We start from the raw sequence: 22,664 nt of genomic DNA on the forward strand, positions 1-22,664 counted from the left end.
TGGGCAGCCCAGGTGACTCAGCGGTTTAGCACCACCTTCAGCCCAGGGCATGATCCTGGAGACCTGGGATCGAATCCCTGCATGGAGCTGCTTCTCCTTCTGCCTGTGTCTCTGCCTCTCTCTCTCTGTCTCTCATAAATAAATAAAATATTAAAAAAAAAAAAAAAAGAATTCTGATACCTGTTTAAGTTCACTCAGGCAGGACTCCACCCTCAGGTCTGTACTTTATAGCATCCAATGCCACAGATTCTAAAAAGTCAGAACTGATGGGGGAACAGTCTCCTCTCCTCATGCACCCCTTTATCCCCATACTCATCATTTCTCAGCACAAATGAAGCCCTTACAGCTCATTAGACTGAGTCCCCTGCAAGGGCTGGGGCAGGACCTGCCATTTTTATGCATCACTAGGATGCTGGCAGAGGCAAGGTGTTCAGAAATGCCTAAGGCCTGACCTGGATGCCTGCTGGACCACCAGCAGTGGGGCAGGTGGGGCCAGCCAACCTCCTGTTTGCTGAGCCTGGCTTTATCAGGCAGGCTCCCACACAGACACCCATGCACGCCACACATCCCAGGAGCTTTAACAACAGGGTCAGAGTGTTTTAAGCAAACTACAAAGAGCACACACAATTCTAGTTTCCTTTTTTCTAACTTTTTTTTTTTTTTAAAGATCAGAGAGAGAGGCAGAGACATAGGCAGAGAGAGAAGCAGGCTCCATGCAGGGAGCCCAATGTGGGACTCGATCCTGGGACTCCAGGATTATGCCCTGGGCCGAAGGCAGGCCCTCAACCGCTGAGCCACCCAGGTGTCCCCACAATTCTAGCTTCTAATGGAAACATTATCATCTGCAATAATGCAGAGAGGTTCCCAAAGGTTAAGGGTGACCCTGGGGCAACTGAGGGCTGCAATAGACATATGACTATGGGTAATAGTACTCTTCCACTTGGATGCTGCATTCAAAAGGATGAGGTAGCCTTTCTGGGCCTGGGGGAAGCTCCCTTAGCCCTGCCACACTGGGAGACACCCCCCCGCCACACACACACACCTTTTCCATGTGCTCAGACATGTCCTGGAGGCCCGAAGAGGCAAAGCTCCAGAAGGAGAATTGCAGAAGCTACGTGGCACATGCTCTGAGCCCCCTGTGTCCCTAGGTGAGCTCTGTGTCTCTCTGTGTCCTGCTTCCCCATCTGTGGGATGAGGGCATCACAGTCTCCTCTGCATGGACGACACAGACAAAATGGGTCAATTCAGGCCAAGCACTTAGAATAAGTTACTTCCTTCCAGGTGTCCACCTTACCATGTAGTTCAGTGACCTAGAATAGGTCAGGCTGGCTGGCAGGGCAGCGGTTGCTGGATGTTTTCAACAAGTTACAAAGCAGTGATGACCTCACCTTCTGCACAGAGCATGTCCACAGTACCAAATGGCCCATCACCTGAAGTCCCAGCAAACATCCACAGAGCCCAGGACCATGAGGGCCTGAGAGCTGATGCAGACATAGGAAGGACAGCACAGGACTTCCCTACCTGCTCATTGGAAGGAACTTTGTGATCACCCCTCAGACATGACCCCGGGTCAGCATGAAAGATGTGGGCAGCTGCTGTGCTGGATTTGAAATCCCACATCAACCTTCCCTGGAAATCATAACAGAGCAAACCAAATACCCCCAGGAAGAAATGGAAACAAAAATAGTTTTAACAATGGAGTAAACTTGTTTTGGAATATTAAGTAATAAATAGTTGCAGCCCCGAGTTTTGGGAAAGTCAATGACCAAAGAAACATAATGTCATCCTTGGTGGCACCAGAGACCAAAATTAGCTAAAAATTTCCTCCCTCTTCTGGGGAAATGCACACTCTTACCACCTGGAGTCAGGGCACCCAACACCCATATTTTAAGCTCAAAAAACATAAAAGCTTTTCCATAGTTAAGTTATATAGAGAGAGCTATTTACAGGGAGCTATCAATACACAGTTAAACTCTTTACAGGGACCTGTCAATACACATACTCTTTACAGGGACCTGTCCATACAGTTATACTCTTTAAGGAGCCTATCCATACAGTTACACTCTTTACAGGGACCTATCAATAGAGAGTTACACTCTATACAGGAACCTGTCGATATACAACGATACTCTTTACAGGGACCTGTCAATACAGTTATACTCTTTACAGGGACGTATTCATACAGTTATACTCTTTACAGGGACCTGTCCATACTGTTATACTCTTTAAGGAGCCTATCCATACAGTTACACTCTTTACAGGGACCTATCAATAGAGAGTTACACTCTATACAGGAACCTGTCGATATACAACGATACTCTTTACAGGGACCTGTCAATACTGTTATACTCTTTACAGGGACCTGTCCATACATAGTTAGATTCTTTACAGGGACCTATTGATGCACAGTTATACTCTTTACAAGGACCTGTCAAGACAGTTACACTCTTTACAGGGACCTGTTGATACACAGACAGACTCTTTTTTGGGGTGTGTTGATACACATTATACTCTTTACAGAGACCTGTCGATACACAGTTATACTCTTTACAGGGAACTTGTCCATATACAGTTATATTCTTTACAAGGGCGTGTTGATACACAGTTAATATTCTTTACAGGGGCCTATGGACAGACTTACACTTTTTAAGGGACCTATAGATACAACTGTACTATTTATAGGGAGCCATCAATACAGTTATAGTCTTTAAAGGGACCTATGGACACAGTTACACTATTTGAAAGCTATAACATAACTATGCTATTTACAGGTAGCTCCTAATCGATACACAGTAATACTGTTTAAAGATAGCTGTTATTACATAGTTAACAGTATTTTGAGGAAAACCATTTCACATGTGACACAAGGAAACCACTGTCTTTGCTGTTCTTGCTTCACCTGAAGCAAGCTGATAAACTGTCCCAGGCAGAGAAGTTTCACTGGACTCCGTTCTGGCCCTCACTTCCTGTAGCCAGGTCTCTAGAGAGTGCTGACCCATCATCTTGTCTCCTCCTCCCTTGGCAGAGCTCATTTCTACTCTGGTTCTCCCACTTCCCAATCTGCTATGTGCTGATCCCACCCAGCTTCAGGAGGGGCCAGTGTACACTCAGCTGGCCCTGAGACTGAACACACAGACTGGTTCTTGGGTGGAGGAAGGTCCCTTTGTCTCTGCCTGCACCCTCATTATAACTCACAGAGATACCTGAGGACAAAGCCCTGGTAGCCAAGTAGACATCCTGGGTAGGCAGTGTGCCATGCCTGGACCCTGGTGTAAGACATCACAAACATGCAGCCAAGTGGGGGCTTCTGCCCTGGGCCCTAAAGCCTTGAGAGGTACTCTCATCCCGCGGAGAGGCATGCCCAGTCTTCTCCCTCTCGCCCCTCTGCCTTCTCAGGACTCCCACAGCAAGTGATAAGAAGCTCGAAACCTTCTATGTCATTGGAACAGGCATCTCAACCCTTCCAGTCTATATGTCCACACACACCCACAAGCAAAACTGCATCAGGAATCCCATAAGGTGAATGTTATAGCATGTAAAGTAGACAATTTGTCAATAAGCACCTGAAAATATGCTCAATGCTACTAATCATTAGGGAAACAGAAGTCAAAACCACAATGAGACACCACTTCACACCCATTAGGACAGCTATAAATAAACAAAAACCAGAAAATAAGTGTTGGGAGGACATAGAGGAATTGAAACCCTTATGCATTGTTGCTGGGATTTAAGATGGTATAGACCTTATATGGAATGGTTTGGTGGCTCTTCAATAAGCTTATGGCAGAGCTGCCACAGGCCCAGTAATTCTAGTCCTTGGTCTAAACCCATGCTCAAAAGAGGTGAAGCTGGACTCAAACAGATGTGCAGCTTCATGTTCAAGCAGCACTATTCACAACAGCCAAGAGGTGGAAACAACCCAGGTGACCATTGATGGATGACTGGACACACAAAATATGGCCCATCCATGTGACAGATGCCACTCCACTTTAAAAGGATGGAACATGGACACATGCCCCAGCATGGATGAGCCTCCAACACATCACACTTAGAGAAAGAGGTCAGTCATAAAGATCACCTACTGATTCTGCTTATATAAAGTATCCTGAGTAGACAAAGTCATACAGACAGAAAGAGCTTATCAGAGGGGTAGGAGCAGGGAGGAATGGGGAGTCACTGCTCAATTCTGCTTGGGACAGTAGAAAAGGTTTGGTTGGTGGCAATGGCTGCACTATGTGGTCAATGTACTTAATGCAACTGAACTCTATCTCAAAAATGGTTGAAATAGCAAACTTTATGTTATATATATTTTACTAAATATTTTAAAAATAATATATCAAAAACACTCAACACTTAAATGAGTGGATTACATTGTATGTAAGTTGTGGTTCAATAAAGCTGTTTAAAAAATAAAACAAGGGGCACCTGGGTAACTCAGTCCATTGAGCGTCTTTACTATCAGTTTCAGCTCAGGTCATGATCATGAGCCCAGTGCTGGGCTCTGTGCTCAGCACAATCTGCTTGAGAGTCTCTCTCTCTGCCCCTCCTACTCTCTCTGTCTAAAATAAATAAATAAATAAATCTTTAAAGAAAAAAAAAAAAAAAGAAAGAAACTTGAAAGAATATTCAAGTGTACCTGTGGTTGGGAGGCTGGGCAATGCCACAGAACAGTCTCTGGTGTCAGTAGACCTGGACCCAGAGGCTAGCTCCAACTGGGTGACCTTGAGCATGTAATATAATCTCCAAACTGGAGGAGACTAAGAGCAGCTAATGTGAAGGATTAAATGACATGGCATGTGGACAACAGCACGGCCTGGCACACAAGTGCTTGATGCATGTAGCTAAGCTAATCAGGACAGTTGAGGCCACGCTACCACACCACCAGTTTTTCAATCACTGGCCACCTTGGGCCACCTGGCCATAAGGCAAGGATACTTTCTAGTCACTCTGGAGGACTTGCACCAGCTACCACTAGTTCGCCCACCCCATGTGCTCAGAAGCATATGCTCCCTCTTCAATTGTGTCCTCCCTCTGGCAGGGGCTCCTATGTCCACTGTGGCCTTCACCCTGCTCCCTATTGTTGGCAGAGTTTGTAAAGTTCTATAAGCAAACTGTGACCTCAGATACATGACACAGCCTCTAAACTGACTTCTGCCAACACAAAAGCCAGTACTCTGATCTCTGCTTGTCTGTCTCTCTGTGGGTCGCAAGGCCCAAAGAGGGATCAGCCTGACTGACATACCAACTCAGATTCACCCTTCTCCTCCCAGGCCTGGCACGCCAACTGCTCTGGCTCATCAGGTAACTCTGCCTTGACAGACTGGCATATGAAAGACACCTCTGGAACTATGGAGCATACATGGTTAGGCTGTTTTCCAAAGAGGAAATGGTCCTCTTCCATGTTCCTCACAAGGAAGAATAACAAATGCACTGAAACAATTCAACTCTTCCCTACTTCCCAGAGACATGAACTAAGGACACCTTGTCACTGAAAATGATAAGAGAGGTTTGGTATAACAAGGTAACAGTTTTTAAAAAGACAAAGGAGTGAGTTACAAATAGCATGATTTGGTGAAGAGGAGGGATCACCCAGGGGAGAAACTCCTGTTACCTGGGGGACGTCGTCAAAGAGCCTCTGAGCAAAGTGAGGAAGCACATCGTCTACTGACTTGCCGTTGCCGAACTGGATCACAGTACCCGTGGCCTCAATGACAGCCACCCGCACCTTCCAGTGCTGGTGTGAGATGCTCTGCATCAGGGGACTGATCAAGGACTCTGACTGCATGTGGAAGTGGTCTGTGAGAAGAGGAGGACACCAGTTACCAGGGCTGCTCCCCATCGGCCTTGGCCCCGCCTAGCTCCACAGGCTCCCTGGAGGACAGGCCACCTGTGCCTTGGAACTTCCTGTCCCCACCCAGGTCCCTGCTGCAGATGTGGCCTTGGGCTCAAGCTTGCCAAGCAAAGCTTTGTACCCCTAGCACTGGGAGAGGCACAGGACAGCCATGTGACCCAAACAGCACCAAAGGGAAAAGGCGGGGGGCCTGACTCCATCTGAGCAGGAGGCAGGAGCTGTGAGGAACAGTATGAAGCTGATGACAGTGGCACTGGGTGCCTGAAGGGGACGCTGACCAAAGCAGAGGAATCCAGCCTGGAGGATACCATGCAAGTCCCCACATGGGGTGTGCCTGAAGTCAGACACCCAGCACTACTGTAAAGAGCAGTGCTTTGGGCTAAGCCACTCCATTTCCTGTTTGTAAGATCTTCACAGAAGTCAGAACGAGAATGTCTCTGATAGTACTGGTTTTGAAGATCTAACCTCACCTCTGCTGCTGCTTGAGACCCATCCATAAGACGGCTATTTCAGAGATGCTTTGGTTGACCTCTAACCCTTAAGTCCTCAGATTGAGGCAGGACATTAATTTATACTGCCCAGTGTGATGGGGATCCAGGAGAGGCCCCTTACCAGGAGTAGGCAGAGGAGGGGGGGATGGTTTTGGGAAGGGAAATGCTTGAAGCAGAGGGAAGACTCCTTCATTTAACAATCAGTGGGCACCTGGGAGGCGCCTTGCTACATGGGAGGCACTAGGCCACCCTTCCTGAACTTACAATCTAGTGAGGGAACATGCAAAGCCTGGAAGGCATGAGGAGCAGTCAATCTGGCTGATGCACAGAGCAGGGAGTTAGGTGGTTGGGGGTCAATGAGCAATGAGTTAAAAGCTTGTAATTCCCAATGTCTGTCTCCAGCCCAAGCCTCACTCTTAGTTCTTCTAGAATTCTGCAGTATTTGAACCCAAACTTACAACTCAGAATGGAAATCTTGACAATCCATAATGGGAAGGGCTAAAAGGGAGCCCCATTCTTTCTTTGTCTCCTGTTCACCCAAACCTCCTTCTCCCTCATCCCTCACCCAATTCAACAGGAAACCCTGCCAGCTCCTTATTTAACATCAATCCACTTTTCTCTGTCTCTATTAGCAGACTGCTCACCCACAACTCAAGCCCAAGCTAACCATCATCTAAATATGGATTAACTATGACTCCAACTAACCTCACTTCTTTTTTGCCATCTTGGTAATCAATTCTCCATGAGCACCAGAGTGATCTTTTAAAAATCGGCGTCTAGGCCTCTCTCGCCCCTTCTCCACACCCTCCACTGCCTCTAATAATTTCAAACCCCCAGTAGCTCCCCCAGCCTGCCCTCCTTCCCTCCAGCCACCCTGATCTCTTTTTGCTCCTCTGACCTGCCAAGCTAACTGCTCAAACCTGGTTTCCTTCTGACCTTCATCTTAACGTCTGTCCTACAGCAAGCCTTCCCAATAAGACAAGGCGGTGGGATGTACCATGCACACCCCAGCCTGAGGAAGCATGGAGATATACGTGGGGCAAGATCCTGCAGAAAGGGGCTACTGAGAAAAAGGACTGTCCTCATCACATTATAGTTGTTTAAATACTGGAGAATGGATGAAAGGAACACAAGAGAGAAGCGGCCTCTCTCTACTTAGGACAATGGTCCATCCAAAAAGGGAAGACAAGTAGCCTCGTTTGAAAAAGGGGGAGAGGGGGAGCAGCCCGGGCGGCTCAGCGGTTTATAGCCGCCTTCGGCCCGGGCATGATCCTGGGGACCCGGGAACCAGTCCCTCGTTGGGCTCCTTGCATGGAGCCTGCTTCTCCCTCTGCCTGTGTCTATCATGAATAAATAAATAAATAAAAGATTTTATTTATTTATTCATGATAGACATAGAGAGAGAGAGAGAGAGACAGAGACACAGGCAGAGGGAGAAGCAGGCTCCATGCAGGGAGCCCGATGCGGGACTCGATCCCCGGTCTCCAGGATCGCGCCCCGGGCCAAGGGCAGGCGCTAAACCACTGAGCCACCCAGGGATTCCCGAATAAATAAACAAAATCTTAAAAAAATAAAAAGGGGGGGAATTCAAAGACTGCAGCAGTGCTTCTCAAAGCGTGCTGGCGACCGCATCCCAGATCCTCCTAGCTATTTCAGCGGAGGTTTCTACGAATCTGCATTCCGAGAACCACCTGATGGAGGAGAGCAGCAGCTGCTGGGGCGGGGGTGGGGGGGCAGGGGTCCAGGAGCGGCCCACGGCCGGCTGCCGCCGTCTCGTCTCCCCTCCCCCCACCCCAGCCCCCCCCCACCCCCCCCGGGACGAGGCCGGCACCTGGCGTGGCGCGCGCCAGGCCCGCGGCGCACTCGCAGCTCTCGCGGCGAACGGCGGCGAAAGGGTCGAGCAGCGTGCAGCGCAGCACGCGCACCGCGTCGTCCAGGTGGGGCGCCAGCCCCGCGCCGCCCAGGCGCACCGCCAGGCCGAGCAGCTGCACGAGCGCCAGGCGCAGCTCCTCGCAGGCCTCGGGCGGCCGGCCGCGCGCGAGCTGGGGCCCGGCCAGGCGCGCGGCGAGCGCGGGCAGCAGGCGCGGCAGGGCGTCGCCGGGCCGCGCGGCGCGCCGCAGGCCTTGACTCAGCAGGTGCGCGGCGAGCGCGCGGCAGCCTTCGGCCGGGTCGGCCAGGCAGCGCAGCAGGCGCGGCAGCAGCAGGCGCGCCCACGGGCCCTGGAAGGCGGCGGCCGCGGCGGCGGGGTTGGCGGCGGACTCCTCGGGCCACGCGGCCTCGAGCGCGCGCTGTAGCGCCTCGAGCGCGCGCCGCCGGCCCAGTTTGCTGTCGGCCTCCAGCCCCGGCAGCAGGCGGCTCAGGGCGCGGCTTAGCTCCGCCGCCTCGGCCGTCTCGGCCAGGCCCGGGGACGCCGCGGACTCCGCCGCTACGAGGGCCGCCATCTTCCGCGCGTTGCCCGTCGCCAGGGGAGACCGGCGCTGTCACGACGGCCTCGGCGCGGATTACGGCTCCTCTTCCGGTTGGCGCGGAACACAACTTTATTGGCAGCTTGGGGCGCGGACAGACACGTCCGGGGCGGGCTGCGGGCGGGCTGGGGGCGGGGAGCCGGGACCTACCCACGCGGTTCCCGCTTGCGTGGGGCTCAGGCCCGCGACGGGACGCACAGGCGTAAAGTGCATGGTCCTGAGGGAGTGAAGGGCGGAGGAAGGTGGCGTGGACACTTCAGGCTTGCCTGTCAAGTGCCAGCACAGGTAGTGATGGTTGAGTCCGCACAAGCGTTGGGGGGGAGGCGCGGCAGGGACAAAGGCACTGGGGTAGGGTGATGGGTTGAAGTGTCCCGCACAGTTCGTATATTGGAATCCCAATCTCCAGGGCCTCAGAACGCTACCGTACTTAGAGGTAGGGCCCTTGCAAAGCAGGTCATCGGGGGGCCCTAGTGCACCGTGACTGTGCCCTACTAGAAGGCGGCTTTGGAGGTGGCTGCAGGGGTTGCAGCGGGGACGCCCTGTCAACGGGGACGGTAGTCAGCACCCCGTGTGCCCCGGGAGCTGACCCCGGGAGCGCCCTGATGCTGTCCCAGGAGGTGGAGAGAAGCTCTCGTGGTGGGAGCCCAAGGACCTCACAGGCCACCAGGGCCTTTATCCTGATCCTGACCTGACTCAGGGTCCTGGAGGAAGCCTTCTGAGCTGGGAAGGTGGCCCCTTCAGGCTTGCATCTTTACCAGGCTACCTCGGCTGGTGTGGCTGATATGGAAGGAAGCCCTTGAGGCTGTTTGAAGGCCGAGCCTCTGCCTGAAGTGGGGAAAATATTCAGCAAGGGAGGCTTCTTGCTCCAGGGAAAGGGGGGTGCAGACTCAGTTCCTCCTCCTCCCTCCAGGTACCACTGAGTACCTGCCAGTAATTCAGCCAACGCCGCAGAAGGAGCCGTGCAGAAGGGAGACAGGCTGGCTGGGGTCCTCAGGAGGGGGGGGGGGGGGTGGCGGCACAGTGGGTTCTCTGAGTTTGAAGCCGTTCTCTCTTACACGTTCCCAGAATTGGTGCCAGAGAGATCTGCAGCCCATCCCAGAACTACCTGCAGCCCGTTGAGAGTTTTATGAAACTAGTCCATAATGTTGCTGCCTCTATGTCCGTGGAGCATAGCCAGGCAGCCTGCAAGGGCTTTGGACCAGCACCAGCCCCTGCCATGAGCACATGCCCTAGATAAAGCCTGCAGAGTCACAGCAAGTGAAGTTCCTGACGTGACTGCCCTGCAGCCCTGGTGGTAAGCAAGTCCCCCAGCTGTCCAGGGCCCACCCTTTGTGCACCTCTTAGATAAAGCCACCACAAAGCTTACCAAAACCCCATTCTTTTTGGTTTGAATAGAAACCGCAAAGCAGGGCAGCCTGGTGGCGCAGTGGTTTAGTACCGCCTGCAGCCTGGGGTGTGATCCTGGAGACCCAGAATCGAGTCCCACGTCGGTCTCCCTGCATGGAGCCTGCTTCTCCCTCTGCCTGTGTCTCTGCCTCTCTCTCTCTCTCAAATAAATAAATAAAATTAAAAAAAAAAAAGAAACCACAAAGCACTCCATCCACAGACCCTATCTTTGCCTGCACTCTGCCTTGACTTCCCCATGTACTGTGCCATGTACCTTCAGGACCTGTGAGTCATAAGCTTCTCTATTCCACTTTCCTACACAGTCTTTGTCCACACCCAGACTCTATCTAACAAATGTTAATTTTAAAATGTCACAGGGACACACCTGGGTAGCTCAGCAGTTGAGCATCTGCCTTCAGCTCAGGGCGTGATCCTCAGACTGGAGATCAAGTTCTGCATCAGGCTTCCTGTGGGGAGGGAGCCTGCTTCTCCTTCTGCCTGTCTCTGCCTCTCTGTGTCTCTCATGAATAAATAAATAAAATTAGAAAAAAAACATAACAAAGTTACAGTACAGGCAAGAAAACTGTAAGAAAAACCACCTCTTTCTGGCCATAAGACTGGGAAATGGGAGACCCAGCAGAGACCTAGTGGGGAGCCACACCCCCACCCCACAGTATGCTGTGGCACCAGCATCAAAGCCTCTGCAGGCCCACTGCCTCTTGCAGTGCTGACGGGCAGTCTCCTGTGCAGGGGCAGAGTCAGTGCAGCTCAGCATCTTCTAGCTTTCCACCTGGCAACACAAGGAGACCCAGGACCAGCAGGGGATGCCCCGCCCCCTCCAATAGCCATAGCAGTGCCAGAAGAAGAAAACAGACTAAGAGGGCCTTGCCAGGGCCCTCATTGCTGTGGTGCCATGAAACTCATTGGCACCATGGGCTACAGTAGTAGGCCAGAATCTACATTTTAATCTAAATAGGGCAACTTCCTGCTAAAATAGATTTCAGCAGTGTCAGAAGTCTTCTAACACAATACACAAAGTGTTCAAGATACGCTCAAAAATCACGTCCTATCAGGAACCAGGAGAACCACTATTTGGATGAAAAGACAAGTGATATAAATGCCAAGATAGATCAGGTATTAGAATTACCTGACAAGGATTTTAAAACAGTCATAAAAATGCTTTTAATAAACATTTATGAAATCTTGGGGCACCTGGTTGGCTCAGTTGAGCATCGACTCTTGGTTTTGGCTCAAGTCATGAACTCAGGGTGGTGAGGCTCCCTGCTCAGCATAGAGTCTGCTTGAGGATTCTCTCCCTCTGCCCCTCCCCTCCTCTCTCTTGTGCATGTGTGTTCTTTCTCACTTCCCCTAAAATAAATAAATACGTTTTAAAGATATATGAAGTCTTTGGAAACAAACGGAAAAAGAGAAGAGAAAATCTCAACAAAGAAGTAAAAATTATTAAACGAGCCGGATGGAAATCATAGAACTTTAAATTACAACAGCCAAACTAGCACTGTGTCCATCAGTGGACAAAGTGATCACTGCACTGTTGGGTGGGCACAATGGCAGAGGGGAGACCAGTGGAAGGAAGAGGGAACTTGAAGGTGGAACAAGAGTGTTTACTCAATCTAAACCACAGATCAAGTGGACCAGATGGAAAAAATAGAGCTGAGAGGACAGTGATTTGTGTCACCAGGGTTCAAGAACAAGAGGAAGAAGATGTGGGCTGAAGAGATCTTTAAAGAAGTAATGGCTAAAAATTCCCCAGATTTGGCAAGAGACATAAACCCACAGTTTAAAGAAGCCAAGCCAGCCCTAAATGAGACCACTCTCACCCAGACACATCATAGTTTAAACTTCTGAAAACCAAAGACAGAAAAAGAAAAAAAAAAAACCCCTGCTAAACATAGCTAGAGAGAAACAATGCCTTGCCTGTAGAGGGACAGCAATGTGAATGACTGCAGGTGTCTCATCCTAACACAGAGGCTGGAAGGAAGTGGCATGTTGTTCAAATGTCGAAAGAGAAGTAAATCCCACCAGCAGAACCATCCTCAAGAATGAGCATGGATTCAACATTTTCAGACAGAGGCAGATGAACAGAATTTGTTGCTAGCAGACTTGCCCTTGGCTAAAGGAAGCTCTCTGAAAGGGAAGAAAATTGTAACAAGAAGGCAAGGAACTTAGAATATTAAGAACAATAGAATGGGTAAACAGAAGAAAGCATGATTGACCATCTCTCACTTCATATGTGTCCTTAATCATAGCTGATGGTTGAAGCAAAAATAATACTGGTGTGGTGCGCAACGTGTGTGGAGGAAATATTTCTGATAATTCTATTTGAATAATGGGAAGGACAAAGGGATGTAAGTTGACAGTAAGGTTTGTACACTGCACTCGATGTAGCACAACATCTATACCAGGGACTCCTAAGTGCCATATGGGCATAGTGATGTCTAGAGCAGCCACTAAGAAAACTAAACATACCAATACAAGCACAAACATCAAGTGGAATTCTGAAAACTAAGGATCTCACAAGACACGGCAGTGGGAACAAACAAATAATGCAGATGGAAGCCCTGATGAGGTCATTAATTACCTTAAATGTAAATGGCATAAACACACCAGTTAGAACTGAGATTGGCAGAGGGAATAAACACTATGACCCAACCCTCCATTGTCTACTATATGCTGAAACTCGTCAGCCACAATGACATGGGTAGGTTGAAAGTAAAAGTTGGGAAAGGATATATCATGTAAACATTAATACTTAAAAAGCAGACTATATTAACATCAGCCAAAGTAGACTTAAGAGCAAAGAAAAATTATTGACAAAAGAGGGACATTACCTAATGATAAGGTGATCAACCAGGAAGATCTAGCAATCCTAAGTATGTATGCACCAAATGACAGACCTTCAAAATATACAGGAGACTTCCTTACCCATTCTCAGCAATTGCCAGAATAACTAGACAGACACTCAGCAAGGATATAGAAGAACCCCACCATCAACTGACAAGATTAATGGACATTTGTGGAACACTCCACCCAACAGTAGCAGAATACACATTCTTTCCTACTGCCCACAGAACATATTCCAGGATAGACCATATCCTGGGCCATAAAACAACCTCAATGTAAAGGAATGAAATCATACAGAGTATGTTCTCTGACAAAAATAGAATCAAACTGAAAATCAGAAAACAAGAAAAGCTTCAAATGTAGAAATTCAACATGGGTCTACCCAGAAATACAAAGGAATGAACTGTTGATACAATGACTTGGTGACTCTAGGGAATTAGGCTAAGTCAAACAGACAATCATTGAAGGGTGACTAGCATGACTCCATTTACATAGCATTCATGAGAGACAGTTTTGTGGTCTCAAGTTAGGAGTGGTGCTGGGTATGGCCATAAAGGTGCCTATGGGGCAGTGGTGTATGGTGACAGTACTTAAGCATATTGGTGATGGTTACACGGATGTTTAGGTGTTTTTAAAAAAGATTTATTTATTAGCATGAGCAGAGGGAGAGAGAATCCTTAAACAGATTCTGCACTGAGTGTGGAGCCCAACGTGGGGCTTGGTCTCATGACCCTGAGATCATGATCTTAGCCGAAAGAGAGACTCAGATGCTTAACAGACTGAGCCACCCAGGTGCCCCCTAAGTGTTGATTTTTAAAATCCAACAGCCAAATACACAGACAAATCTGAGCCCAGCAAGAGAAAGAATAATGACGGTTAGAGTAGAAACTAGTGAAATGGGAAAAAAAAAAAAAACTTACAATAGAGAATATAAATAAAATTGAGAGTTTGTTCTTTTAAAAGGCTAATAAAATTGATAAATCTCTGTCAAGACTAGCATGGGAAGAAAATGAGAAAGCTCAAAATAACATATGGAGTGTAAAGGGATTATCGCTACAGGTTCTAAGCAATCAAAAGACACCAAAAGGATCATATAAACCACTTTATCCCTCCCAAAGTAAATGAAATGGAGAGTTTCTAGGAAAATGTGATTTAATAAAGGTTACCCAAGAAGAAATAGGAAAGCAGGAAAGTCTAGGACCTAGTAAAATAACTGACTTTGGGGCAGCCCGGGTGGCTCAGCGCTTTAGCACCGCCTTCATCCTGGAGACCTGGGATCGAATCCCACGTCGGGCTCCCTGCATGGAGCCTGCTTCTCCCTCTGCCTGTGTCTCTGCCTCTCTCTCTGTGTCTCTCATGAATAAATAAATAAATAAAATCCTTTTAAAAAGTTAACTCAATCTGGAAATAAGAAATTTAAAAAGATAATACATCGTGACTGGATTGAGTTTATGCCGGTAATACAAGTTAATTGAACATAAGAAATTAATGTGATTTACTGAGTTAAAAAACTGATGGAGAAAAATCACAAGATCATCTCAGTAGGTGCAGAAAAAGCATTTGGTATAGCGTGATACCTATTCATGATAACTTCTCAAGTGAGGAATAAAAGGCACATTCACAAATATCCCATAGCAAATGTCATATTAGATGCAGTGGATGGGTTCCAAAGACAGCCGCGGACATCTCTCCCGTAGATGCACATGGACCCAGCCCCGTGCCGATCTGAGCTGGCCTGCAAACTCACCTTAGCCACTGGGACGTGGCAGGAAGGGTGCCGAGCCGTGTCTATGCCCAGCATTGAGGAAAGCTGGCAGCGCCTCACACCCACCGGGAGGGCTAGCGAAACAACACAGCACAACCGAAAAACAACCAGAAAGTAACAAGTATTGGCAAGGACAGGAGAAATTGGAAACTCATTTGCTGCGGGTAGGAAAGTAAAAGGTGCAGCTGCTGTGGAAAACAGTCTGGCAGCTCCTCAAAAAATGAGACCTAGGATTCCCGTGTGACCAGCAATCCCACGTCCTGTTACGTTGCCTGAGGGAGTGAAAGCAGGGATCAAGCAGATGCCTGCACACCCGTGCTCACAGCCCCCGAGAGCTGGAAGCAGCCCGAGCAGCCATCATGGGTGATCCATGTGGTTGGCCACACGATGGGCTTTCATTTAGCCTTAGGAAGGAACGAAGTGCTGACTTGGGCTACGATGTGGATCTTGGAAACATGATGCTCAGTCAGAGGAACCAGACACAGAAGACCCATATTGTGGATCCATTCTGTGAGGTCTCTGATGGTGACACGGGGGCTGGTGACACGGCCATGACTCTTCTGGGAATTCTAGATGCCAGAGGCTGTCTGATGTGTGTTGGGGGGGGCAGACCCCCACCAGAGAGTTTGGGGAGGGTGGTGGGAGAGCCAGAGAGGAGCTAGCAGACCTGTCTCCCAGCAGAGGCGCTTCACTGGAGGCGGGCATGTTCCAACTCTCTAAATCGAGTTTGGAGTTTGCATTATTTCTAGTCCTGGATGCTTGTAATGACTTGAGTTGACGGGTTTATATCTTAACATAACCCTAGAACTTTGAAATTCTGTTTGAGCCAAAAACATGATGCAGCTGTCCAAATGTGTATCTAGGGGCAAAGACAGAACTCCTCCACTGAATAAATATTAAGAGTCTTGCTTGTTCAGTGTCCTGGTGATATATATTTTAAAGCGTGTCATATAAGTCAGTGTAATAAACTGATTTTAGCAGATAACATGTAGTTGGTTAATTGATTCATTATCTCATCCAACAAATATTTATGCGGTGTTTGACATTTCCGGGCATCCTGCTAGGCATTGGGGTACAGCGGTGAGTCACAGCAGATGCAGTTACTTCCCCTGATTGCCAGGAGGGGAGGTCGTTAAACAGTGTGACACAGATGGTGCCCTCATGCAGAGGGGTGGAGCGGAGGTGCAGGTGCCTCCAGAAGGGGCTCTGGAGGTGGGATCTGAGAGGCAGGAGCTCAGCTGACACAGAGGAAGGGAATGCTGGCCTGAGGACAGGGTTACGGGCCTGGGAGGGGAACGTGGGACCTCGGTTGGTTTGAAGATGTCACTGTCTTTGCCTCTGGATGGGTCTGAGTGGGGGTGAGTCAGGAGGCTGTGGGAGGGACGGGAGGTGGTGGGGCCTGTGGGCAGGGCCAGACTTACTTTGCAAAATGGGGCAGTGATTCAGGGCTGAGGGGTGGGCAATGTCCGGGGCTCTGGGTTTCTGGCCCTGCCTTTTGCAGACCTATAGACACTGGAGAGTCAGCCTCACAGGTGGGAGCAAGTGTGTGCTTTGCGGCACAGCGATCTGGAGGTAGGCGCCAGTTATCTAACAGTGTTGCTGGTGTCACATGATGGCATTTGCGAAGTCCGCAGATCCCTTGGGTAACCGAGTGCTCTGGGGACAATGGTTTTGGCTTCATGATGGATGGGCCTGGTTGAGGGCTGGGTTCTTACTGGGAGGCAGCTCTCCATGTGGCAACACGGGCTCCCTCATGGCATAGCAGGTGGACTCTCAAGGCACCCAGTGTTGCTTTTAAATCTAGCCTCGGGATCACATCGCATCACCCTGTGAGCCACACAGGCCTGCTGGGGAAGCTGAGGAGGTGATTAGAAGCTGGGAGTGTGTGGGAAGGCCCTTAGGCCCTGCTGGCTCAGCCTTGGCTTCATGGTAATTGCTCATCTCTGTGTCTTTGGTCAAGCTCTCCAGGGAAGGCTCTTGGGCCCCTGGTGTTCTGCTACAGGGTTGGGGTCAGCACCTGATGTATCTGCATTCATGTATCTGCCTGCTTTTGGTGTGCCCCCTGTCCCCGCCCTGGCCCAGAGACTGTCTGTCTTACTCCTCCTGGGGCATAAGGCCAGCTCCCGCCCACTACTGGCTCTCACTTCTTTGGTATCTGGTGAGACCATTCCTGAGGCTTTGGGGGATTCTCCGGTATGAACTGGGCACTTCCTTCTGCCAGTCACAGCTCCGTGTTCCTGGTTCCAATGAGTCAATGACAACTGTCTGGCCCTCTTTTGGGCTCCCAGGATTTTGTTAAGGTCTTCTCTGGGTCCTTCCAGTCCTCTGGGGCTTGTGCCTTTAGATACAAAAATCCCTTTGGGGCACCTGAGTGGCTCAGTGGATGAAGCATCTATTTTAGGCTCAGGTCATGATCTCGGGGTCCTGGGATCATGCCCCGCATTGGGCTCCCTGCTCAGTGGGGAGTCTGCTTCTCCCTCTGCCTTTCTTCCCTGCTTATGGTATCTTTCTGTCAAATAAATACAATCTTTAAAAAAAACCCAAATCCCTTTATTGTGATTTTAGTGTGGTTTATGGAGTGAAAATAATGAGTGTTTTGAATTCCTTGTCTTTTCTGGGAAGACTAAAAAAATTTAATAGAAAATTACTTTTGAATAGGTAATACTTGCACTTGATGTACAGTTGGAATGGCACTCAAGGACACGGTGACTTTAAGACCCCTGTTCTCCCTCTCCCTCAGGTGCTTCTAGAAGTATCCTGTGCTTCGATCCACAAGAATCCACATGTATGGATTGTAAAGTCACTTTAAAAAAATTAATTTAGAGATAGCGCATGAGCTGGGAAAGGAGCACAGGGAGGAGGACACACATGCTGCGCTGAGCACAGAGCCCAACGTGGGGCTCTGTCTCTCAACCCTGAGGTCATGACCTGAGCTGAAACCAAGAGCTGACACACAACCAACTGTGCCACTCAGGTGCCCTATAAAGTAGCCTCTTAAACTCAGCATATGTGCTGAGTTTCATACCATGGTTGTTTTGTTGTTGTTGTTGTTGTTGTTGTTTTCACTGAGGAACATACAGTGGAGATAGGTTAGCATTGGTTCAAACAGAACTGCCACATCCTTCTGAACAGTTGGATGACAGTCCGCTGTCCAGATATGCCACTGGGTGTCTCATCAGACCCCTGTTGATGAATACTTAGTTTTTCCTACCACTTTTGTTATTTCTTGTGTTTCTGTGCACCTGGGAAGGCAGACAGATACATTTTTTTAAAGATTTTATTTATTTATTCATGAGACACACACAGACAGAGGCAGAGACACAGGCAGAGGGAGAAGCAGGCTCCACGTAGGGAGCCCGATGTGGGACTCAATCCCAGGTCCCCAGGATCACACCCAGGGCCGAAGGTGGCACTAAACCACTGGGCCACCAGGGCTGCCCGACAGATAAATTTTTTTATTTTTATTTTTTTTAAAGATTTATTTTTATTTATTTATGATAGAGAGAGAGAGAGAGAGAGAGGCAGAGACACAGGAGGAGGGAGAAGCAGGCTCTATGCAGGGAGCCTGACGCGGGACTCGATCCTGGGACTCCAAGATCGTGCCCTGGGCCAAAGGCAGGTGCTAAACCGCTGAGCCACCCAGGGATCCTCCAGATACATTTTTAAAAAAAAGATTTGGGAGAGAGAGCTGGCGAGCATGCAAAAGCAGGAGCAGGGGGTGAGGAGCAGACTCCCCACTGAGCAGGGAACCGGACATGGGACTGGATCCCAGGATCCCAGGATAATGATCTGAGCAGAAAGCAGACACATTTCACCGGCTGAGCCACCCGGGTACCCTAGAGAGATACGTTTACCCATGAGCATAAAAATGCACATGTAAGGATAATAATTGCAATATTGATTTATCATCAAATTACTGATAAACCTAGTGGAGCAGGATTGCTGAGGTAGGTGTGTTTAAATGTGTGAAAGAAGTTTTCCGCATAGGAGTCTGCAGAGGCTCCATTGGTGCCGTGTCTCCCATGCCCTCACCTCACAGACCTGCCAGGTGACACACGCACCTCCATGTACTTCTAATTTGCTCTGTTCTTAGTTTGAGTGGAGCTGGGCATCTTCATGCCAAGGAAATCAGCCCTTTGTGATAGATACTGTAAATATACTTCTTGTTTTGTTTTTGTTTTTACTTTGAACCTGTGAGCGTTTTTTATGCACAAAGTTTTCATTTTTACAGAGTATGTCAATTTTTTATATTTATGGCTTCTGGATCTCATAGTATGACTAGGAAGTCCTGCTGTGTCCAGAGAGATTCTAAGACATTTCCTGATGCTCCTTCCATTGCTTTTATATTTAAATCCCTGATCCATCTGAAGTTTGTATAAAGAGGTGCAGTTGACTTTTTAAAATTCTCCCCAAACTGGGCAGCCCGGGTGGCTTAGCGGTTTGGTGCTGCCTTCTGTCCAGGGTGTGATCCTGGAGATCCGGGATTGAGTCCCACATCGGGCTCCCTGCGTGGAGCCTGCTTCTCCCTCTGCCTGTGTCTCTACCTCTCTCTCTCTCTCTCTCTCTCTCTCTCTCTCTCTCTGTGTGTGTCTCTCATGAATAAATAAACATAATCTTTAAAAAAATAAAAAATAAATTCTCCCCAAACTAATTGAATTGTCCCCACAACTATGCAGTGCCACCTTTATCACAAGCAAAATCCCTGTAGATATTGATTTGGGTTTATTTCTGGACTCTTTGATGCCTTAATGTTTGTTCATTCCTGTGCCAGGTTCGTAATATTTTAATTCTTTTATCATTACAATGTATTTTCATATATGGCTTTGCTGAGTACTCACGCCTCCTCCTGTCTGAATTTCTTCAGGCTGCTGTGACAGAAATACCACAGACTGTGTGGCTTATAAAGACATTTATTTCTCGCGGCTCTGGAGACTGGTCTCTGAGACAAAGAAGCCAACCAGTTCGACCATAGCGAGGCCATCTCCTCATGGTGTCCGTGTGCAACAGCAGCAAAGGCCAGGGCACCAATCCATCCTGAGGGCCCGCCCCATCCATGACCTACTCACCCCAAAGCCCCCTCCTATAACACCCCACCCCACACAGGGGGTTAGGATTCAAGCAGGAGTTTTGGGGTGACACAAGCATTCAGCTTATAGCATTTGTGGAACAGTTTCCTTCTGTCCATCCCCCCAACCCAGACATGGGGCCTCTTTCCCTGATCCCCCCCATGACAGCTGTCAGCAACTGCATGACCATCACCACAAACTGAGGGGCTGCAGACAGCACATTTTGATTATCTTGCAGTGTCTGCAGATTGGAAGTCTGGGTCCTCTGGCAGCTACACTTGAGATGGCCCTGGATTCTCACCCAGGCTCCATGGGGTATCTGCTTCTGCATGTGTGGGATCGAGGCACCTGCTGCCGGGTGCCACACCCGAGAGCAGGCATGATCAGAATTCACTGACATTCAGTGGCAACATTGGTATGAAATTTTGCATCCCAGACTTACCTGGTGAGCAATGTGAAAGCTGAAAATAAGAGAACACTGTCCTTATAATGTCTCCTGCTGCCTCCTCCCTGGGGACTTTCTCACTGATGGCAGTTTCTTCAGAGGCATGGGGCTCGAGGTTTGTTTCCCATCTCGCCTTCAAAGCTCAGCTCTCTTGCCTGTGGCTTCATCTTCTGCATCCCAACAGGGCCCTGTCAGTGCATACCAGGGACAGGGCTTCCGTCTCTCCCAGAGGAACGGCTGGGGCCCTGCCCATAATAACTACTGTTGTTCACGGTCACTGGACCCTCAGCCTCACGGAAAAGCTGCACTTGAGTAGCATCCACCTGTTTGAGATGCAAGGGCCTCTTCCGGGAAGGCTCTGGCATCCAGTTTTCATCCCAGAGCAAGCCCTCAGTAAGCAGCTGCCAGCCACATCCACTACCCTCTGCCCCTTCAGGGCTTCTGCAGGCTGCCCAAGGCACTGTGCCCACTGAGAGGCCCACTGCCAGGCATCTTCATGCCCTGGACTGCCAGGCCTGTCTCAGGCCATGGTGCTCTATCACCTCTTCAGAGACCCTTTCTGCATCCCAGACAGTGTTTGTGTTTGTCTCCATGCTGCGCAGACCAAATAAAGAAAACAAACAGCATCCATGCCTATTTGGTGCTCTCAACCTTAAGCCGACAGACTCACCTAGTTCTTCTGTACCACTTGCCATGAGAGCTACAAAGTATGGAGAGCCCGAGTGCCCTCACTGACAGGTGCCCCACCTCGTCTGGAGGTGCAGCGCCCCAGGGAAGTCTTCCTGCAGAACAAACAACAAGTGTTGGCAGAGGCAGGAGTGTGGGGGCAGGCAGTGATTGGGAAAGAACATGGCTTTGAAGTTGGGTCTTTATGAGGCTTGGTCACCCAAGTTCTAGGGGTGAAAAAGAGTCCCCCAGAGCTGGGGAATGTATCTTCTGCTGGGGAATGTCAGAGGGCTGAGGACATAGGGTGGTCCTTCCCTGTGGGCAGAGGGGACATTTTCAGGTAAGCACAATGTACTGGGTAACTGGATTTCAGTTGTATGTTTTTAGTGGAAGGATATGGCTGCTTGGACACTGTACAAAAGCCAGGATTTCTCACTATCCAGGGGGGAGGCAACCTAGCTGTGAATGCCAGCACTATGGCACACATGGTGTCACAACCAGCTCTGTGAGGGACATTCTTACCATCCTCACATAAAGGTACAGGCTACAGATTGTCCAGATGGCTTCCCTGCTGACACTTAACCTCCCCCACATTGAGGGCAAGGGCTGGGGAGGTAGAAAGGATCTCCCAGTTTGTCTACCAGAGTGTGACCTGTGTGTTCCTTTACCTTCACATAGGCAAGAAGTGAGGCCAGTGTTGGCCCTGCTGCAGGGGCATGCTGGGTGAGGCTGGTCACACTGTGCTGTGCTTTTGTGGACAGGTGAGCAGGGACAGGTGAGTGTGAATGAGAGGGTGTGAGACGTGAGCAGATCTCTTCTCCTTCCCCTTCAAGACTTGGGCTCCCTGTCCCCTCTCCTGGTGCTTGGACCACTCTGTGGAAAGGGCGGGGGGCCCCAAATGATTGAGATGAAGTTTCTGCCACCACCTGCTAGAATGGGGGCAAAGTGTGATGTTGGGCAACAGGAACATAAGCACAGTCCCCCTTCCTGCGGGTCTGGGCTAATAGATTAGGAAGTCACCCAGGGTCTGCACACCTCAGCGACCTCATGGACTTTGGAAGATAGTGGGGAAGAATTCAGGATGACCTGTTGATTTCCCACTGAGGCATCGGGGTGAAGCTGGTGCCATTAACCAAGAAAAGGCAATCAGCTCACCTCTCCCTAGAGTGGTCTGGGGTCTCTGGCCACCTCTTCTGGCTCTGAGGTGGATATAGACCCTGCAGAATGGAGGCACTACACCTGCAGAGTGAGTGAGCAGTGGGGGGTCCTGGCCATCTCCCTGAGCCTCCCTGAGCTGGAGCCAGTCAGGATGTGCCACCACATGGTCAGTGGAGGGGGTGAGGAGGTGTGAGGAGTGGGTGGTGGAGGGGAGTGGTTGTGGTCCTGGCCTGTGCAGGAAAATCTGTGACTCTGTCCAACTTGAGGCCTGCCGGGGCTCGCTCCAATTGCGTGGGGTCATTGGGGAAGCTGGAGAGAGGGAGAAGGAGGGGACATAGGGGTAAGCTAGGGGTGAGGGGACGTCTTGGGCCTGGAGAGGTCTGTCGGTACACAGGGTGGAGGGACGCTGAGGTGCAGGAGGTAGAGGAGAGTGGCGGGTGGGGAGGCCCGATGGTGGGGGCAGAGGGGAGGGGGACAGGCCTGGTGCAGGGGGTGGAGGGGTGGGTCGT

The 22,664-nt window shown here is 49.7% G+C and overlaps 2 protein-coding genes and 2 long non-coding RNA genes across 13 annotated transcripts in view; 2 read left to right on the forward strand and 2 right to left on the reverse strand.

Annotated features, from left to right (window-relative positions):
• Positions 1-8,783, reverse strand: part of DNAAF5 (dynein axonemal assembly factor 5) — a 46,831-nt gene extending 38,048 nt beyond the window's left edge. The window contains exons 1-2 of the mRNA XM_038539714.1: positions 8,174-8,783; positions 5,612-5,796 (exon numbers count right to left, since the gene is read on the reverse strand). Of these exons, the coding sequence (XP_038395642.1) occupies positions 5,612-5,796; positions 8,174-8,783 (795 nt within the window). The remainder of the gene's footprint in view (positions 1-5,611; positions 5,797-8,173) is intronic.
• A 125-nt stretch (positions 8,784-8,908) lies between these two features.
• On the forward strand, positions 8,909-20,815 carry LOC102154243. Of its 3 annotated transcripts, none has more exons than XR_005360702.1 (3): positions 8,909-9,092; positions 9,873-10,101; positions 19,685-20,815. It is a non-coding gene; the product is annotated as an uncharacterized LOC102154243 (long non-coding RNA). The 3 variants fall into 3 exon arrangements; XR_005360703.1 differs by lacking the exon at positions 19,685-20,815 and adding an exon at positions 14,753-16,079; XR_005360701.1 differs by lacking the exon at positions 19,685-20,815 and adding an exon at positions 10,203-10,261.
• LOC102154659 lies at positions 17,586-22,640 on the reverse strand. Of its 6 annotated transcripts, none has more exons than XR_005360700.1 (4): positions 21,666-22,640; positions 21,002-21,113; positions 20,329-20,519; positions 17,586-18,062 (listed from the first exon to the last, which is right to left on the reverse strand). It is a non-coding gene; the product is annotated as an uncharacterized LOC102154659 (long non-coding RNA). The 6 variants fall into 6 exon arrangements; XR_005360699.1 differs by lacking the exon at positions 17,586-18,062 and adding an exon at positions 19,449-19,759; XR_005360697.1 differs by lacking the exon at positions 17,586-18,062 and having other exon boundaries at positions 19,710-20,519; positions 21,666-21,870; positions 22,033-22,640.
• The window catches only part of PRKAR1B (protein kinase cAMP-dependent type I regulatory subunit beta), a 112,979-nt gene continuing 112,612 nt past the window's right edge, over positions 22,298-22,664 (forward strand). Inside the window, exon 1 of one of the 3 annotated variants that reach the window (XM_038539721.1) lies at positions 22,298-22,321. The gene's annotated coding sequence lies outside the window, so the exon portion shown is untranslated. The other 2 variants (XM_038539720.1, XM_038539718.1) reach the window with 2 other exon arrangements.

This window comes from Canis lupus, chromosome 6 (genome assembly GCF_011100685.1).
Source record: "Canis lupus familiaris isolate Mischka breed German Shepherd chromosome 6, alternate assembly UU_Cfam_GSD_1.0, whole genome shotgun sequence".
In the NCBI taxonomy this organism is placed as follows: domain Eukaryota; kingdom Metazoa; phylum Chordata; class Mammalia; order Carnivora; family Canidae; genus Canis; species Canis lupus.